This window comes from Monodon monoceros, unplaced genomic scaffold (genome assembly GCF_005190385.1).
Source record: "Monodon monoceros isolate NGI ecotype Baffin Bay Population unplaced genomic scaffold, NGI_Narwhal_1 Super_Scaffold_7, whole genome shotgun sequence".
In the NCBI taxonomy this organism is placed as follows: domain Eukaryota; kingdom Metazoa; phylum Chordata; class Mammalia; order Artiodactyla; family Monodontidae; genus Monodon; species Monodon monoceros.
This window is the reverse complement of record NW_021703784.1, coordinates 58,784,271-58,800,932: the sequence shown is the minus strand read 5'-3', so window position 1 is coordinate 58,800,932 and position 16,662 is coordinate 58,784,271. Positions and strand designations below refer to the sequence as shown.

General features: G+C 42.9%; 1 protein-coding gene across 1 annotated transcript; it reads left to right on the top strand.

Moving 5' to 3' along the window:
- Positions 1-4,219: 4,219 nt before the first annotated feature.
- Positions 4,220-4,795, top strand: LOC114887561 (olfactory receptor 52M1-like). Its single transcript, XM_029209366.1, is given in 1 exon segment — positions 4,220-4,795. A coding segment is annotated over 1 exon segment (576 nt).
- Positions 4,796-16,662: the final 11,867 nt, after the last annotated feature.

Here is a 16,662-nt window from a genome sequence, read left to right as displayed (position 1 = left end):
TGGGATCTTCCCGGACCGGGGCACGAACCCGTGTCCCCTGCATCGGCAGGCGGATTCTCAACCACTGCGCCACCAGGGAAGCCCCCACTTGTCTGTCTTGAAGTTAACTCAGGACTCTACCACCATCTCCAAATGCTGTAAGGATATCAAACTTCCTTAGAGATTGACAGCCAGGCTGAGCTCTAATCCCAAGAAGATTCTTCATCCCTCCTCTAGAAAAGCCTTTCTGATTTCTACTTGGTGTCCTTAGACTAGCTGTAGACTATAGGGAGTTTGGAGAACAAGCAAGAGCAGGACTTGGACCCAAGGGATCATGATTCAAATAAGAAGTCTCCCCTACATAGATCCAGACCTCTATGGACCAACCCTGACATGCTGCAGATAACTGTTCAGTTTTAGAATCTGTATCCATTCTGTGGGACAAAGCTTGCTATTTTCCTTCTCCACTGAGATGGTGGAAAGGTTAAAAATGAAATTCCCTTTACCCCTGAACAGAATGCTTGTAAGTGACAGGCCTCAGAGGCATTTGCAGAGCCCCAGGCTCTTGTTGACACTACCCATCCCAGGTAAGAGCATCTTACAAGGAGAATCTAGAAAAGGAGTAAAAGTCATCAGTAAGCATTCCCAACTCGTAAGGAAGAACAGACTTGGGACTCCTGGGCATCCAACTTTAGATCATGCTCCTGTATAAGTCTCCAAGACCCAAAAGGAAGGAATTCTCTTGGAAGGTGACTTAGAAAGGGTGGAGTCCACATAGAGTCACACACAAGGAGGTTGAAGAGGACTCTAGTTCACTAGCCAATACAGGATCCTCCAAAATACCTCCAGGTGCTTTAAAAAGACATGATATTTTATTTTTATTTAACATAGCCAGGCACCATGCTAGCGTAAGTATTACAACAGAGAATGAGATAAACACGCTCCCTACTCTCGGGAAACTTATATTCTGTTCAGGGAAACACGCAGGTAAGCAGGAAATCCATATTACTATGTGTGTGCAGTACAAAGACAGGCCTGTTTAGGGTGATACCTAAGCTGTGGAATTATGCATCTGTAAAGATCTAGGTGAGCAAGGTGAGAAGACTCTATTCAAACACCAGGAAAGAACATCGGTAGTTAACAGGGACAAAATAACTTGACAGAGTTGGGAAATGGCAAAATTCAGCCCCATAGGAAAGTAGTGAGCAGGGTGAGCTGAGAATGGTAATAATAGTGGTTGGTGTTGGTAAATGTACTTGGATACAGCTCAGGTGGGAGCTGTCCTGTAGCCTCCTTCGGTTGTGTTTAAGGTGTGAGGGCTCGGCTTCTGACTAGGGAGGCATAAGTTAAGGTGTGTTAGGATCTTAGAAAGCATAATAGTCACCAAATCTAGTCCCAAAGCTCAGCCACCTCCACCCAGCAGTTGAAGTGCATCCCCCCAGTCGTGGGTACACTTTTCAGTTTCATATGTTCCTAGAGATGGACAGGAAGAGGAAGAGATGAGATGGAGACGGAATGTCCATCATGAAAACAGCTCTGTGTGTTGTTAGGTATGAGGAAGCAAAGAGGGATAAAAATCAAATCTACCTAACTCCAGGGCTTGAGGCCAGTTCATAGGAAGAGGCACATTAGACATGGATCTAATAAGGTCTGGAACGTAGTAGAGGTCTGCCTACTTTCAAGAGAAATCACTTCTTATGCCAATAATTCACTAGGTATAGATTTAGCCTCTTATGTAATTTGGTCTGTGAGATCCTCCTATAACATGACTGCTCTGCCCAAACGTAGAGGGGAACCACTGTCCCAGGGTGTGGCTCAGTAGTGATGAGACTCAACATCAGAAGGGAAGATAATGTGCAAGATGTTTCAGTGTCTATCATAGGAGGAAGGTAACCACTGTAAGTGGGACTAGCATCAGAAGACAAATTCATTTGCCAAGTTCCGCTGATTTTTCTATTCAAAAATTTTCCCTTTTCTGGAGTAAGACATTTCTTTGCATGATTACAATTTTGCTTAGTGGGGTAAAGTAGACAAGACCCCTTTAAATGTAAATGTAGACAGCGTGGTCAAGATCATTTAGCACTTGACCACAATGAGATTATAGCTCTTTTGTCTTTGGAACTAGTTCTGTGAAGTTGTCCACTTTCAGATGTGTCCTTCTGAGGAAGCAGGCAAGTTTTCAAGCGATGATACTGGTGAAGACTGTACACTATTGGGATCTGTTCTGATATATCCAAAGAAGAAGTGGCATGGTCAAGGGGGCAACTGAAGAGATCATCTACAGAGGCCTGGGAAGGGTTAAGAAAACTGACAAGGGATGGTGGAGGCCCAGGACTAACCCCAGGGAGCAGCATCACCTAACTCAGGCCTACCAGGTAAGGCAAGATGCAGTTGCCAGAACACAAGTGCGGGGTGGGGGGGGGTGTCACTTTTCAGGAGCTGTGGTCTTTGGTAGAAAATCACAGCACTGCCAAGTGCACCTGGCAGAAAGGGACTGGGGAATAAGTTCTTGATGGCTAGTCTCACCCTCTTATCTCCTGCGTCACATGAGCTGAGCCCACCTAGAAACTGGAGGGAAAAAGAAAAGCAGTACTCCATAAATGTCAGCTTATGGGGACAGAGAACAGAGATCGGGAGGAATAGATGGAGAACAGATGGAGAATAAGCAACACAAAAGGTAAGAAACAAAGACAGGGTCCCCCCAGCCTAAAACCTTGCCTCACCCCACCTCCTGACCTCAATCACAGGCTGATTCCTGTGCACTTTCTTTCTCAGCCTTTTCACCTTCCCTTTTTCCTGCTTCTGCCAACACTTTCTCTATTCTCATTCATAGTCATCTATGAGAATCTTGAGATGGAGGAAAATCCCAGCTCAAGTGGAGGGATTCTGTGGGATAAAGTCACTACAAACAGCTTACATGAGTTGCCTGGCACCTCGTGGCATCCTCCTGGCACCATGACTACCTGGAGAGAGACATTCCAACGTTTCTTGAAGTTTACTCAATGTATCTTTGGTTTTACACATTAGTCTCAACTGTCTAAAGAGGTAAAGCTTAGGGTTACTGTTCCTCAGACACTGCCTTCTCATTCAATCCTCATGACTTCTCTAGGACACGCTACTTAATTTTGTTGTAGAATGGGGTCAGTTGTATTTAAGTAATGGGATAAATTAATTTGCCTCAAGCTCCTACTGCCAAGATATGAAATCAGATCTGAAAAATTCTAAAGGCCAGATACTGGCTACTTTGCTATATCCAAACCAACTAGGCTCAAGATGTAGAAGACAAAGCTTCTTACATACTTATTCCCCTGACATTCTTCTATTGTATATAGGAACACATTCTGGCATGATCCTTTAGATCCTAAAAAAAAATAAAACTATTTCCATGTTGTCTTTCTCAATATATATCTCCCCATTAGCCAATTGCTCTGAACTCTGAGTAAGGCCGATTCTTTGGCCAAATGGTCATCTAGGCTTCATGCTAGTCTACAATGAATGTTATATTTTTTCCCTCCTGGGGAGAACCCTCTCTGCTTCTAGAATCTTATCCTCACTCAGCCTCCAAGAAAGCAGTAAGCCCTTGCATGGATCTACCTTTGGGCAGACACAAACTGAGCTCCCATCATCAGCTCTCATCGTCAGAAATCATTTTTGTTCCACCCCCTGGAGAGTCTTCTTCACCAGCTTGCATCTGCCTTGTGATCTTGGTCTGCAGATTAAATATTTCAGCTCATCCAATAGCTAATGCTGGCCCCAAGATTAAGCTTTGACTTACCATAGAGTCTAGATAGTCCCAGGGGTCTATCTAGAGTCCCAGACTGTATCTTTCAGTATCAATGCATCTCTAATCAAGGAGCCCTCACACCAAATCCTGCTTATATGATTCTGAGAAATACCTAATAGCCAACCTACAAGAGTTAAATGACTTAATAGTTACTTGTCCACCTTAGGTCACTTTCATTGATGCAAAAACATTACTTTGAGAGTCTATTGCAAAAAAGATATTCATACATTTCATTCAAATATGTATTCTGGCTTGTGCTTGAAAAATCTGTAGATATCTTCACATAGTAATAACTTGTGACATTATTCTGTAACTTTGAAGAATGTTTATAGAATCTTATCCAGTCAACAACCTATTCCTTATTATAGGACCTAAGAATATTCTTGTCTTTTATTTCCAGAAAAAAGTCCTACTGCATTTTGAGGCACAAGTGAGAAGGTGCATTTATAACTAGCCATGCTCACTTTTCATAATGTCTGCTCGGGACCCAGCTCCTTCCAGCTCACTGGCATTCCAGGATTGGAGTCCCTGCACATCTGGCTCTCCATCCCCTTTGGCTCCATATACCTGGTGGCCATGGAAGGGAATGTCACCACTCTGGCTGTGGTAATGGTGGAGCACTGCCTGCACCAGCCCATGTACTTCTTCCTGTGCCTAGAGGCTATCATTGACCTGGTTCTGTCCACTTCCACTATCCCCAGACTGCTGGGAATCTTCTGATTTGGTGCTGTTGACATTGGCTTGGATGGCTCCTTGGCTCAAATGTTCCTCATCCACTGCTTTGCCACGGTTGAGTAAGGCATCTTCCTTGCCATGGCTTTTGACCACTACGTAGCCATCTGCGACCCACTCTATCATACCACAGTGCTCATTTATACTATGGCGGGATGTTTGGGGCTAGCTGGACTCTTCTGGGGTGTATTCCACATTGGACCCCTGCCTCTGATGATCCACCTGCAGCTGCCCCTTTACAAAGCCTGTGTCATCTCCCACTCCTACTGTGAGCACATGGCTGTGGTCCCCTTGCCATAGCAGAGGCCAGATGGAAGCACTTAACAAGCCAGAGGGTTGAAATTACTCTAAACACTGGTGAAAATCAAAGGGGCTTGGCCCACAGGGAGTGTTAAAGATAGTTAATAGGATAATGTGCCCCAAGGGCCAAAATAGATGGGCATCCAGCAAGGCTCTGCTTACCATTCATAGAACAAGGCAAGAATGGAGGCTGAGGAGGCTGAGGATGGTCACTCCAATAAAGTCAGTCTCTTGCTCAGTTCCCAGACCTGTGCCAGTGTTACGATCTAGGACTGTAACTAAAGAGGTACCTGGATACCTAAGTGGAAGAACTGTGAAAAAAACATGCTTATTATATACCATGATGATTTCCTGAGACCTTCCTAAAAGATACCTTTGGCCATTTACTCAGGCAATTTTATACTAAAAAGAGGGGAATACCAAGGCATTGAAGGTTAAAGTTTGAGTTGACCCTGACACTCAAAAATCAAAAGCATAATCTTGGTCTCTCTATTAGACTTGGGGTTCTACTCTGGGTAGCAGAGTCTAGTTAGTAATTGAAGTTTTGGAGAAAGTCAGTTCTCAGTCTCTTAATGAATAATTAAAATGACTGTACTTGGTACAGTAGGTTGGTAGGTTGAGTAACTTCCATGTGGTGTTGCTGGCCTGTGAGGTAAGAGCCAAAGAGTTGGGAAGGCCAAATAACCTCTAACACTTCTCTCCACCAAGAGTCAAAAATGCTTCAGAGGTACATGGAGAATCTGGCAAATGTATTGTTTTCCATCTTAGTGATAAAATACCAAAAACAATTTCCATTAATGGGGGTGGACAATAGTTCTCATATGCAGTTTGCCTCAAGGGCATGTTAACTCTTTTCCTGTGTCATAATATAATTTAAAGATGACTGGGCATCCTATGGACCTCCACCATCATCCATCGATGGCATGTTGATCTGGCCAAATGAGCTAGAGGTGTTTAGTACAATAGAGGCCTTAGTAAGACACACATGCTCCAAAGGGTAGGAGACAAATCTTAACACTCAAAACCTAGAACTTCAGTGAATTTTAGGGGGCCAATGGTTAAAAATCATTATCGGTAAAAGATCTTCATCTTACATATTTTACCAGATAGAAAGCACAATGCCTGCCACCTTGGATTCTGAAGAGAATGTATCCCTCACTTAGGAATCTTGCTTTAGTCCATATACCCAAAGACATGGAAGTATAGCTTTGAGTGGGCCCAAAGCAAGAAGGCTGTTTTTGGTCCGGACTACGGTACAAGTATCACTGCCACTTAACGTTATGAACGAGCAACAGTAGCAGCAAAGGAGACTACGTGTGGACCCAGCCATGTAGGTGCCCCATGATCAAGGTTGACTGCTGCCTCTGAATGCCTGTCATCAATAGACATCAATGCTGAAACCCAGATATAATAGGGTTATTCCTCAAGGAGGCCACTTGCTGGCAAGTCAACTCCTCTGGGCCTCTTGAATCCTAGGAAGTACAGTGGTTTGCACTACCAATGACACATACTATTCTGGGCATGTACTTACCTTTCTTTCCCACAGAGCCTTGACCAGCACTTCTCTTTGAGGGCTTCCTGAATGCCTGATTATAGGCAGGACATCCCATCTGACATAGTACTGAAAGAACAGACACTCTTCAGAGAAGGATATGCAGGACAGGGCTCATAACCATGGGATCCACTGGTAGCATTACCAGTTTCACCAACCAGAAGGAGTTGGACCCATAGAATGCCAGAGCAGTCTTCTAAAAACAGCTAAAAAACAGTTCAAAAGGCAGCACTTCACAGAATTGGAGTCCTATCCTTTAGGATGCAATCTATCAACTGAAGTAACAGCTGTATCTGAGCAAAATTTCAGAAGCTGGGGCTGTAGAGCTCATCCTTCCTTCCTTTCCATTTTGCCCTTAGCAAGACAGGCCCACAGTAACTATGGTGGAGCTGCTCCTAAAATCTGAAGGAGATCTGTGCAAGGCAAGCAGGGATGTGAGACGGTAAAAAATAGGCTTTTCAGATTGGACTGCAAGAAGCATATTTGACTAATAGTCTCAATCATTTTGCTCTCAAGTTCATGGCATTGCTAAGCCCTAGTGGCTTCCAACCAATAGATGAGCACAGCGCTAATAAGGCAAATCTACTGGAGTGTGAGACCGGATTTCTCATGAGTTCCCTTGGCTCAAGACTTACACGTAGCCTTGCCAAAGTGTTCTTAGAAATACACGAAAGCCTAAGACCTTCCTCTTCTTTCCTCCCTCCCTCTCGGATCAGATCTGCTTGTGATTTCATGACTCTTCCAGCCTCAGGATCCCTCTTTGTCTTACTTCATGAGCATTTCCCCTCTGTATACCTCTGACACATCTAATTTAATGTTGGCGCCTGCTTCTCAGAGGGCCCATTCTAATGCAACTATGGCAACTCCCACTGAAAAATCTTCAACTCGTGTGCACAAGTCAGTCCTGTAAGGAAAGCTAATACCTGTTATGATTATAAACCTGATGGAGAAAATGTTCACATACTGAGGTATGGGGAAGTCTCTTTGGCTTATACATGGTTCAACTTGACTTTTTGTGAACTAAGACAGACTCATTCATGGCCTATCAAACACACAGCACATGCTCTTTAACCATTAAGGTAAAGAATGTCCATTTTAAAGATAAGGATAAATAACTCCTTGCCTATGGCATCCATGTTAACACTCCATCAAAAATAAGGTTCCCTTCCCAGACACCAGGGTCCTGCTGTCTCACTGTACAGATACTCAGTTTGTCTCTTTTGAAACTTTAAAGGAACATCCCCCTATCATGTTTATGCCTTATCAGAACAAGGAATATAAGACTATGCAGAAATATGCATCAACTGAGCAGTTTCTCGAAGCTGAGAGGCTGTCTCCTGGGCTACAGTCCTGTTTGGCTCAAGAAAGTCTTTCCTATTATAGGCTGTTTATTGATTATTTCTGTCATCCAGCCCCTGATCTCTCTTCAAAGACTGCTCTCAGAACTTTGAGAATGAAAGCTGTGTAACTGTCACAACTCTCAATACATAGCTTAGCGATGCTCTCTTTTCCTTACCCTGGAACAGAATACATGAACGAAGTTCTAAGTGCAGATAAATCTGAAGGACCTCGTGTCAGTAATGTCCTCAAGCAATTGAGTGTAAGGTGTAGCCTGAAGGCAGGGCAGCTAGCTTGAAGTTAACAGGCATTCCCACAATTCATGATGCCTCATGGGAAGGGAGACACAGCTATAAGAATAGCCTGATACTGCTCTAGACTAGCAGATTGAGGAACCTGGGCTGCAACAGCGTTAGTTTTCTTCAGTAGCAGCTTGTTTTTAAGTGTTTGGTTACTACCATTGAATTACCACTTTTTTTTTTTAAGTTTTCATCCCAAATTGCTCCTCTCTCCCCCTCCCAATTGTTGTACTCAGAACAGATGGGAAAATAGTATAAGGGGTATATTACCAACTGTTTGGCCCTTGTGAGACAAAAATTTGAACAGCTCTGGGATTTTGGGGGAAGCTGATTAAAATACTCCTGGAGGTACCTCAGCATCTCAGCCACTGGGCTGAAATTTTAGTTGTGTTGACTACCAATCTGAGTTGTTTGGACTTTCTTCCTATGTGGAGGTCCCTTTCTCCATCTGTTCCCTGAGGTTGCCCTATGCTTATCTCTACTCAGTTCACTCTTGGAAAGTGTCTCTTACTTATTTAATAGATATTACCTAATGGGACTCTCTCAGCTCCAAACTACAGCTTTGATATTAGAACATTCATAGCTCATAGATAATGGTCTTTGTCAATTTTGGTTCACATGGAGCTACAGGTAACAGTGTCCCCAGCCTTCTTATACTGAGGACTGACAAGTTACACGAGGACATCTCTACCCCCAAATCTGATTCTTCCCTATTAGATGTAGGTTTTTTATTTTATTTTGTGGGGAGAGGGAAGATTTACTATCTGTATTTGGTGCCTTGGGCTCTTCATCCAAGTACCTCATACAGCCCTTCACTGATGCTGGGGATTTTGCAGCACATGCTCATCGTCCTATAGTAGCCAATGCGTCCAGGGGCAGTGACCTCACAAGACAGAACAAAGATGTCTGAGAAACTACTCTTTAAGAAAAAAGACCCCACTGAATTAGAGTCCATTAGAAGGAGAGTTACTGGGAAGACCTTCAAGATGGCAGAGGAGTAAGATGTGGAGATCACCTTCCTCCCCACAAATACATCAGAAAGACATCTACATGTGGAACAACTCCTACAGAACACCTATGAACACTGGCAGAAGACCTCAGACTTCCCAAAAGGCAAGAAAATCCCCACATACCTGGATAGAGCAAAAGCAAAAAAAGAAAGGACAAAATAATAGGGACAGGACCTGCACCTCTGGGAGGGAGCTGTGAAGGAGGAAAAGTTTCCACACACTAGGAAGCCTCTTCACTGGCTGGGATGGGAGGTGGAGGGGGGGAAGCTTTGGAGCCACGGAGGAGAGCACAGCAACAGGGGCGCAGAGGAAAAGGCGGAGAGATTCTCACACAAAGGATTGGTGCTGACTAGCACTCACCAGCCTGAGACATTTGTCTGCTCAACCACCAGGGCGGGTGAGGGCTGGGAGTTGAGGCTCAGGCTTTGGAGATTAGACCCCAGGGAGAAGACTGGGGTTGGCTGTGTGAAGACAGCCAGAAGGGGGCTAGTGCACCACAGCTAGCTGGGAGGGAGTCCGGGAAATCGTCTGGACCTGCCAAAGAGGCAAGAGACCATTGTTTCAGGGTGTATGAGAAGAGGGGCTTCCTTCCCTGTGTGCCCACAGAAGGCAGAGCACCACCACCTAAGCGAGCTCCAGAGACGGGCACAAACCACGGCTATCAGCTTGGACCCCAGAGTTGGGCATGAACTGCTAACACTGCTGCCACTGCCACCAAGAAGCCTGTGTGCAAGCACAGGTCACTACGCACACCCCCCTGGGAGCCTGTGCAGCACGCCACTGCCAGGGTCGCATAATCCAGAGACAACTTCCCCAGCAGAACACACGGCATGCCTCAGGCTGTTGCAACGTCACACTGGCCTCTGCTGCTACAGGATCACCCCTCCCTCTCCCAGGCCTGAGTGAGCAAGGGAGCACTAATCAGCCGCTGCTTTACCCCCTCCTGTCAGGTGGGAACAGACTCCTCAGGGCGGCCTACACGCAGAGGCGGGGCCAAAACCAAAGCTGAACCCCAGGAGCTGTGAGAACAAAGGAGAGAAAGGGAAAGCTCCCCAGCAGCCCCAGGAGCAACGGATTAAATCCCCACGATCAACTTGATAAACGCTGCATCTGTGGAATACCTGGACAACAAATGTTCCCAAAACTGAGGTGGTGGACTTCGGGAGCAACTGTAGACTTGGGGTTTGCTTTCTGTGTCTAATTTGTTTCTGATTTTATATTTATCTTACTTTAGTTTCAGTGCTTATTATCACTGTTGGATTTGTTTACTGGTTTGGTGCTCTCTAAATTTTTATATATATTTTTTATTTTTATACATTTTTAAACATTAAAAAAAATTGTTTTCCTTCTTCTCTGAGTGTGTATGTGTATGCTTATTTCTGTGATTGTCTTTTTAGGTTTGCTTTTACCATTTGTCCAAGGATTTTGTCTGGTTTTTTTCTTCTTCTTCTTTCTTTCTTTCTTCCTTTTCTTCTGAGCTGTGTGGCTGGCAAGGTCTTGGTGCTCTGGCCGGGTGTCAGACCTGAGCCTCTGAGGTGGGAGGGCTGAGTCCAGGACACTGGACCACCAGAAACCTCCCAGTCCCATGTAATGTCAATTTGCGAGAGCTCTCCCAGGGATCTTTGTCTCAACACTAAGACCAAGCCCCACCCAACAGCTAGCAAGCTCCAGTGCTGGAAGCCCCATGCCAAACTAGCAAGACAGGAACAAACTCCACCCATTAGCACAGAGGCTGCCTAAAGTCATACTAAGTTCAGACACTCCAAAACACACAACCAGATGCAGCCCAGAGCACCAGAAAGACAAGATAGCGCCCCATCCACCAGAACACAGGCACCAGTCCCCTCCACAAGCCACTGAACCAACCTCACACACTGGGGGTAGACACCAAAAATAATGGGAACTATGAACCTGCAGCCTGCAGACTATGCTACAAAGCTACAGTAATCATGACAGTATGGTACTGGCATAAAAACAGAAATATAGATCAATGGAACAGGATAGAAATCCCAGAGATAAACCCATGCACCTATGGTCAATTAATCTATGACAAAGGAGGCAAGGATATACAATGGAGAAAGGACAGACTCTTCAATAAGTGGTGCTGGGAAAACTGGACAGGTACATGTAAAAGAATGAAATTAGAACACTCCCTAACACCATACACAAAAATAAACTCAAAATGGATTAAAGACCTAAATGTAAGACTGGGCACTATAAAACTCTTAGAGGAAAACATAGGAAGAACACTCTTTGAGATAAATCACAGCAAGATCCTTTTTGACCCACCTCCTAGAGAAATGGAAATAAAAACAAAAATAAACAAATGGGACCTAATGAAACTTCAAAGCTTTTGCACAGCAAAGGAACCATAAACAAGACCAAAAGACAACCCTCAGAATGGGCGAAAATATTTGCACACAAAGCAACTGACAAAGGATTAATCTCCAAAATATACAAGCAGCTCACGCAGCTCAATAACAAAGAAACAAACAACCCAATCCATAGTGGGCAGAAGACCTAAATAGACATTTCTCCAAAGAAGACATACAGATGGCCAGGAAGCACATGAAAAGCTGCTCAACATCACTAATCATTAGAGAAATGCAAATGAAAACCACAGCGAGATATCACCTCACACCGGTCAGAATGGCCATCATCAAACAATCTACAAACAGTAAGTGCTGGAGAGGGTGTGGAGAAAAGGGAACCCTCTTGCACTGTTGGTGGGAATGTATATTGATACACCCACTATGGAGAACAGTATGGAGGTTCCTTAAAAAACAAAAAATAAAACTACCATATGACCCAGCAATGCCACTAGTGGGCATATACCCTGAGAAAACCATAATTCAAAAAGAGTCATGTACCAAAATGTTCACTGCAGCTCTATTTACAATAGCCAGGAGGTGGAAGCTACCTAAGTGTCCATCATCGGATGAATGGATAAAGAAGACGTGGCACATATATACAATGGAATATTACTCAGCCATAAAAAGAAACAAAGTTGAGTTATTTGTAGTGACGTGGATGGAACTAGAGTCTGTCATGCAGAGTGAAGTAGGTCAGAAAGAAAAAAACAAATACCGTATGCTAACACATATATATATGGAATCTAAGAAAAAGAAAAGTCATGAAGAACCTAGGGGTAAGACGGGAATAAAGACACAGACCTACTAGAGAACGGACTTGAGGATATGGGGAGGGGGAAGGGTAAGCTGTGACAAAGTGAGAGAGTAGCATGGACATATATACACTACCAAACGTAAAATAGATAGCTAGTGGGAAGCAGCTGCATGGCACAGGGAGATCAGCTCGGTGGTTTGTGACCACCTAGTCGGGTGGGATAGGGAGGGTGGGAGATGCAAGAGGGAAGAGATATGGGAACGTATGTATAACTGATTCACTTTGTTATAAAGCAGAAACACACCATTGTAAAGCAATTATACTCCAATAAAGATGTTAAAAAAATGATGTAGCACATATATACAATGGAATATTACTGAGCCATAAAAAGAAATGAAATTGAGTTATTTGTAGTGAGGTGGATGGACCTAGAGTCTCTCATACAGAGTGAAGTCAGAAAGAGTGAAACAAATACCATATGCTAACACATATATATGGATTCTAAAAAAAAAAAAGGTTCTGATGAACCTAGGGGAGGACAGGAATAAAGACACAGACGTATAGACTTGAGGACACAGGGAGGGGGAAGGGTAAGCTGGGTAGAGAGAGAGTAGCCCTGACTTATATACATTACCAAATAAAATAGATATCTAGTGGGAAGCAGCCGCATAGCACAGGGAGATCAGCTCGGTGCTTTGTGACCACCTAGAGGGGTGGGATAGGGAGGGTGGAAGGGAGATGCAAGAGGGAGGGGATATGGGGATATATGTATACATATCACTGATTCACTTTGTTATGTAGCAGAAACTAACACAACATTGTAAAGCAACTATACTCCAATAAAGGTGTTAAAGGAGAATTATTAGAACAGATGGATGACTACTAGCAGTGGTCATGTGTTTGTATTATGTGCATAAGACAAACAGGATTTAACTTGGCACAAAATTGCCTTTGCTTTGTACAAGTATCTGGGTGAGGAAATAGAACAGTCCTTCATCCTCAGTCCCATTGGGAGGTCCTATAACTATGCAGCCTCCTGGACTCTCATCCCTGCAGGGATGTGAATGAAGATGAGAAAGGATCAAAGGATGAGGCTAACATGAGTTATGTTCCACCTCACACAGAGATCCCTGCATTGATATTCCACTGGAGTTTTGCCTTTTCAAGTATATAGGTCCAGGACCTATGCCATAGACACACAGGTCCATCTTTTTCTCACAGACCAGGAGATCAGTCAACAGGACAATCATCTCTTTGTATTCCACCTTTATCTTAACTCAGTAAGAACTTACTGACAGGAGGGCCTGTTCAATTAGTGTACCTGGAAAAATCATTATCCACATGGAAATTCTTTAGATCCCAACCTTACTCCATAAACAAAAATGAATTCCAGATGCATTAAGAATTTAAATATGAAAGTAACCTTAATTCTTGGTATAGAAATATAGGTGAATAAGTTAGTTCTTGGGGGAAATGAGAATTTAGACATATGTTTCCTCCAAGAAATGTAGAAAATTGGACTAAATTTTCAAAAGTGCCTTAAATTATAAGACATTATAAATGGAAAGATTCACATACACAAAGAACTTATAAAGATCTAAATAACTATCAAATGTCCTAATGTTAAGAGAAATTGGACAAGAAAATGGTTTCAAACAAAACTTTTAAACACACAAGAAATTATAAATAGCAATCAGTAATATATATGGAGATATTATCATTGAAGGCCATTTAATTTTGAAAAATAAGATCTGATTAGTGTTGGAGAGGGTGTTGGTTAAGTTTTTTTTATGGTGTAAATCAAGGCAATGACTTTGAATGACGGTTTCACACTATCTCCTACAACTGAGCATTTGTATACCCTTATAGTTTGAGTTTCACTCTAAGTATACCAAGAAGCTTACATGTACAACAATGGACATGTAAAAGTGTTCACAGATGCACTTAATAGCAAAGTCCTAAAACTCCAAGACTCAGTAAGAGCATGCATAAACTATGCATTTACACAATGAAATGTCAGACAAGTCAGAATGAACTACGGCAACATAGAGGTGAAGTCTTCAAATCAGTTATATGAAGGGATTACACAGAACACTGTTTAAATAAAAATTGACTAACTTCTAATATGTACATTTAGATAAACAGAAACATGGATTTTGTGCTCTGCATTTAAGGCAGAGCTCAATTAATTTGAGCTGCTGCAAAAACAGATCAAGTCTTGTAAAGAGTATTAACTTGGGTGTACCACATCTCTTTCTATAGGCATCTTATCTCTACTGCTCTCCCTGGCTTTCTAAGCCATCTAAAATTGAATTGTACTAGTCTATCTCCAAGTTTCTGTGGCAGGAGGGTAGCAGCCTTATCTCAGCCAATGCTTGGCTCCAAGTTGCCAATCTACCTCACATATGAAAATGTGAGAAATTTTTCCTCTGGATAAAGGCTATTAAACACAGGTGACTATCCAAATTACCAGGTGAATTTAAGATAACTGTGCAAACAATGGTGCTCTTCAGTCCTTATTTATCATCTATCTTGATAACAGGCATGTAATGGGATACCTACTTTGCTATATAAATGGACAAAATTTCTGTCTTTGCAATCTCTTTAGCTAGTTGCTTGTCATGAGCACCACTTGCTAACGCTTATTGAAAACTTCTCTTGTACAATTGTGGAGTGGTTCTGTTGGCAGGATGTTGTGTTTAAAGTTTTATTTCCTCAAAACTAGTTAGGATGCTGAGTCAAGTTGTCAGCTAGACAATACAAAGCCCCAGTATCCTAGTTGTAGAATGTTAACTAAGTTTCTTGTTATCTCACTCAGATTCTCTCAGTTGCTAACCCTAACTCACCCTAACACTATCAAAATGCAAGGTTTTAGAGGAACCTGGATAAATCTGAAAACTGTCTTTAAGGGCATGAATAAAGAACCTTTTTGAGTGTTAGGCAGTCATTGGTGGAAAAGGTGACTGCTTATAAGAGGTTCTTTATCAGAGGGATGAATGTTTATGGCTTGTTATTTGACAGTCAAGTTCAATAGTGATTCTTTAAGAACAAGCATCAACTGGTGGTCATTGCAGAAGAGAGATACTGCAAACTTTGCTGTCCAAGAAACTACTGTTAAGTAGCAGCAGCCCGAAGGAAAAGGCATGTACTGAGTTTGCATTAACCCCTCACCTACACACATCCCACTTTTTCTGGCTGTTGATGCCACAACCTCTATAAAGAGCATGGAGTAAGGCGGCCAATCAAAAGTCTGTTTATAGGAAAAAAGGAAGCAAGGTAATAGCTTGCACCCTATTGTGTGCATCCAAACTTATGTGCAATGAGTCCAGACTTAACTGTTCCAAAAAAGGATGGCTTTCTACCTAGATATACTCAAAAGAATTCTTGATACCAATATAGGACATGCAAACCCTGGAGAAACCCCACATGGGGGCTTGGAATCCTCAGCAACAGAACACAGAAATATGAGGAAGCTGAAAATGCAATTACCCTGTCATGTCCTTTTCTTAGGGTTGACAATTATCACTGCTCTGACCTGGACAGCTTCCACAAGACCAGACAGCGAAAGTTTAAGACTGCTTTAAAACATCTTCGCAAGTTGAACCCAGCTCAGGAGCCATCATGTAACCATAAACAAAAAGCTCCCGAGTGATCTGAATAGTCTTCAATTAGAAGAACAGTTATGCAGACTCACAAATCTTGTGAAGAGCACTGAACCATCAACCTCTAGTTCCTGTGGGACAAGAGTCCTAAAATAAGCCCAAGGCAATACTGTTAGCAAAACAGGGACTAGGAAGCTTTCCACTGGTATTTAATATTATGTCTAGATAACAGCTGCTGAAGATAACATGTTAGATTGAACAGCAACTCCTGCTACTATAGCAGTGTTGCATTCCTGAAAGGGAGTCCTCGAGGCTACAAACACCTATGGTACCCTACTGCAAGGGGCATTTCTCCTGAACTCGCAGGTCTCCTTAGTTGTCCCTGCTCTCATCTTCCCTGGTGAAAACTCCTTCCTCATCATTTGATCCAGGATTTGACCACCTCCCCCCACACAATATGGCAGCTGCCACTTTCACCACATAACTATGGTTGTTAGTGGGTTGTTGGTCTGCCTTATGACATCTTTAAGTTAAAAATTCTGTAATAGTTGATAGGAAACAGGGTCCTAAGATATTCTGCTTCATGTTGTGATGGCTCACAATAAGAATAAGATTATTCTACATGGATGAAGATAAGCTCTCTAAAGGAAGCCAGCCACAAGTGAGGGTATTTAATCCTGCTGGGTTAGTCGTATCAGTAAACGATGAACGGCATCTGTGAGCTTCTGACTTAACATGCTATCTCAGCCCTCAGTCAGAAATAACTACTCATGCACTAAGGAAAACTTTGAATTCCCTTTAAGCAACAGATAAATGAGTCCTTTAGGAAGTGCACTTAGATTTCACCTATCAACAGGGTCCCAGTGCATTTCATGGCTTCTCCTGTAACAGGATTCTTTCACTCTCTGAGGACACAAGCAGTATCAGGGAGGAAGGAAAA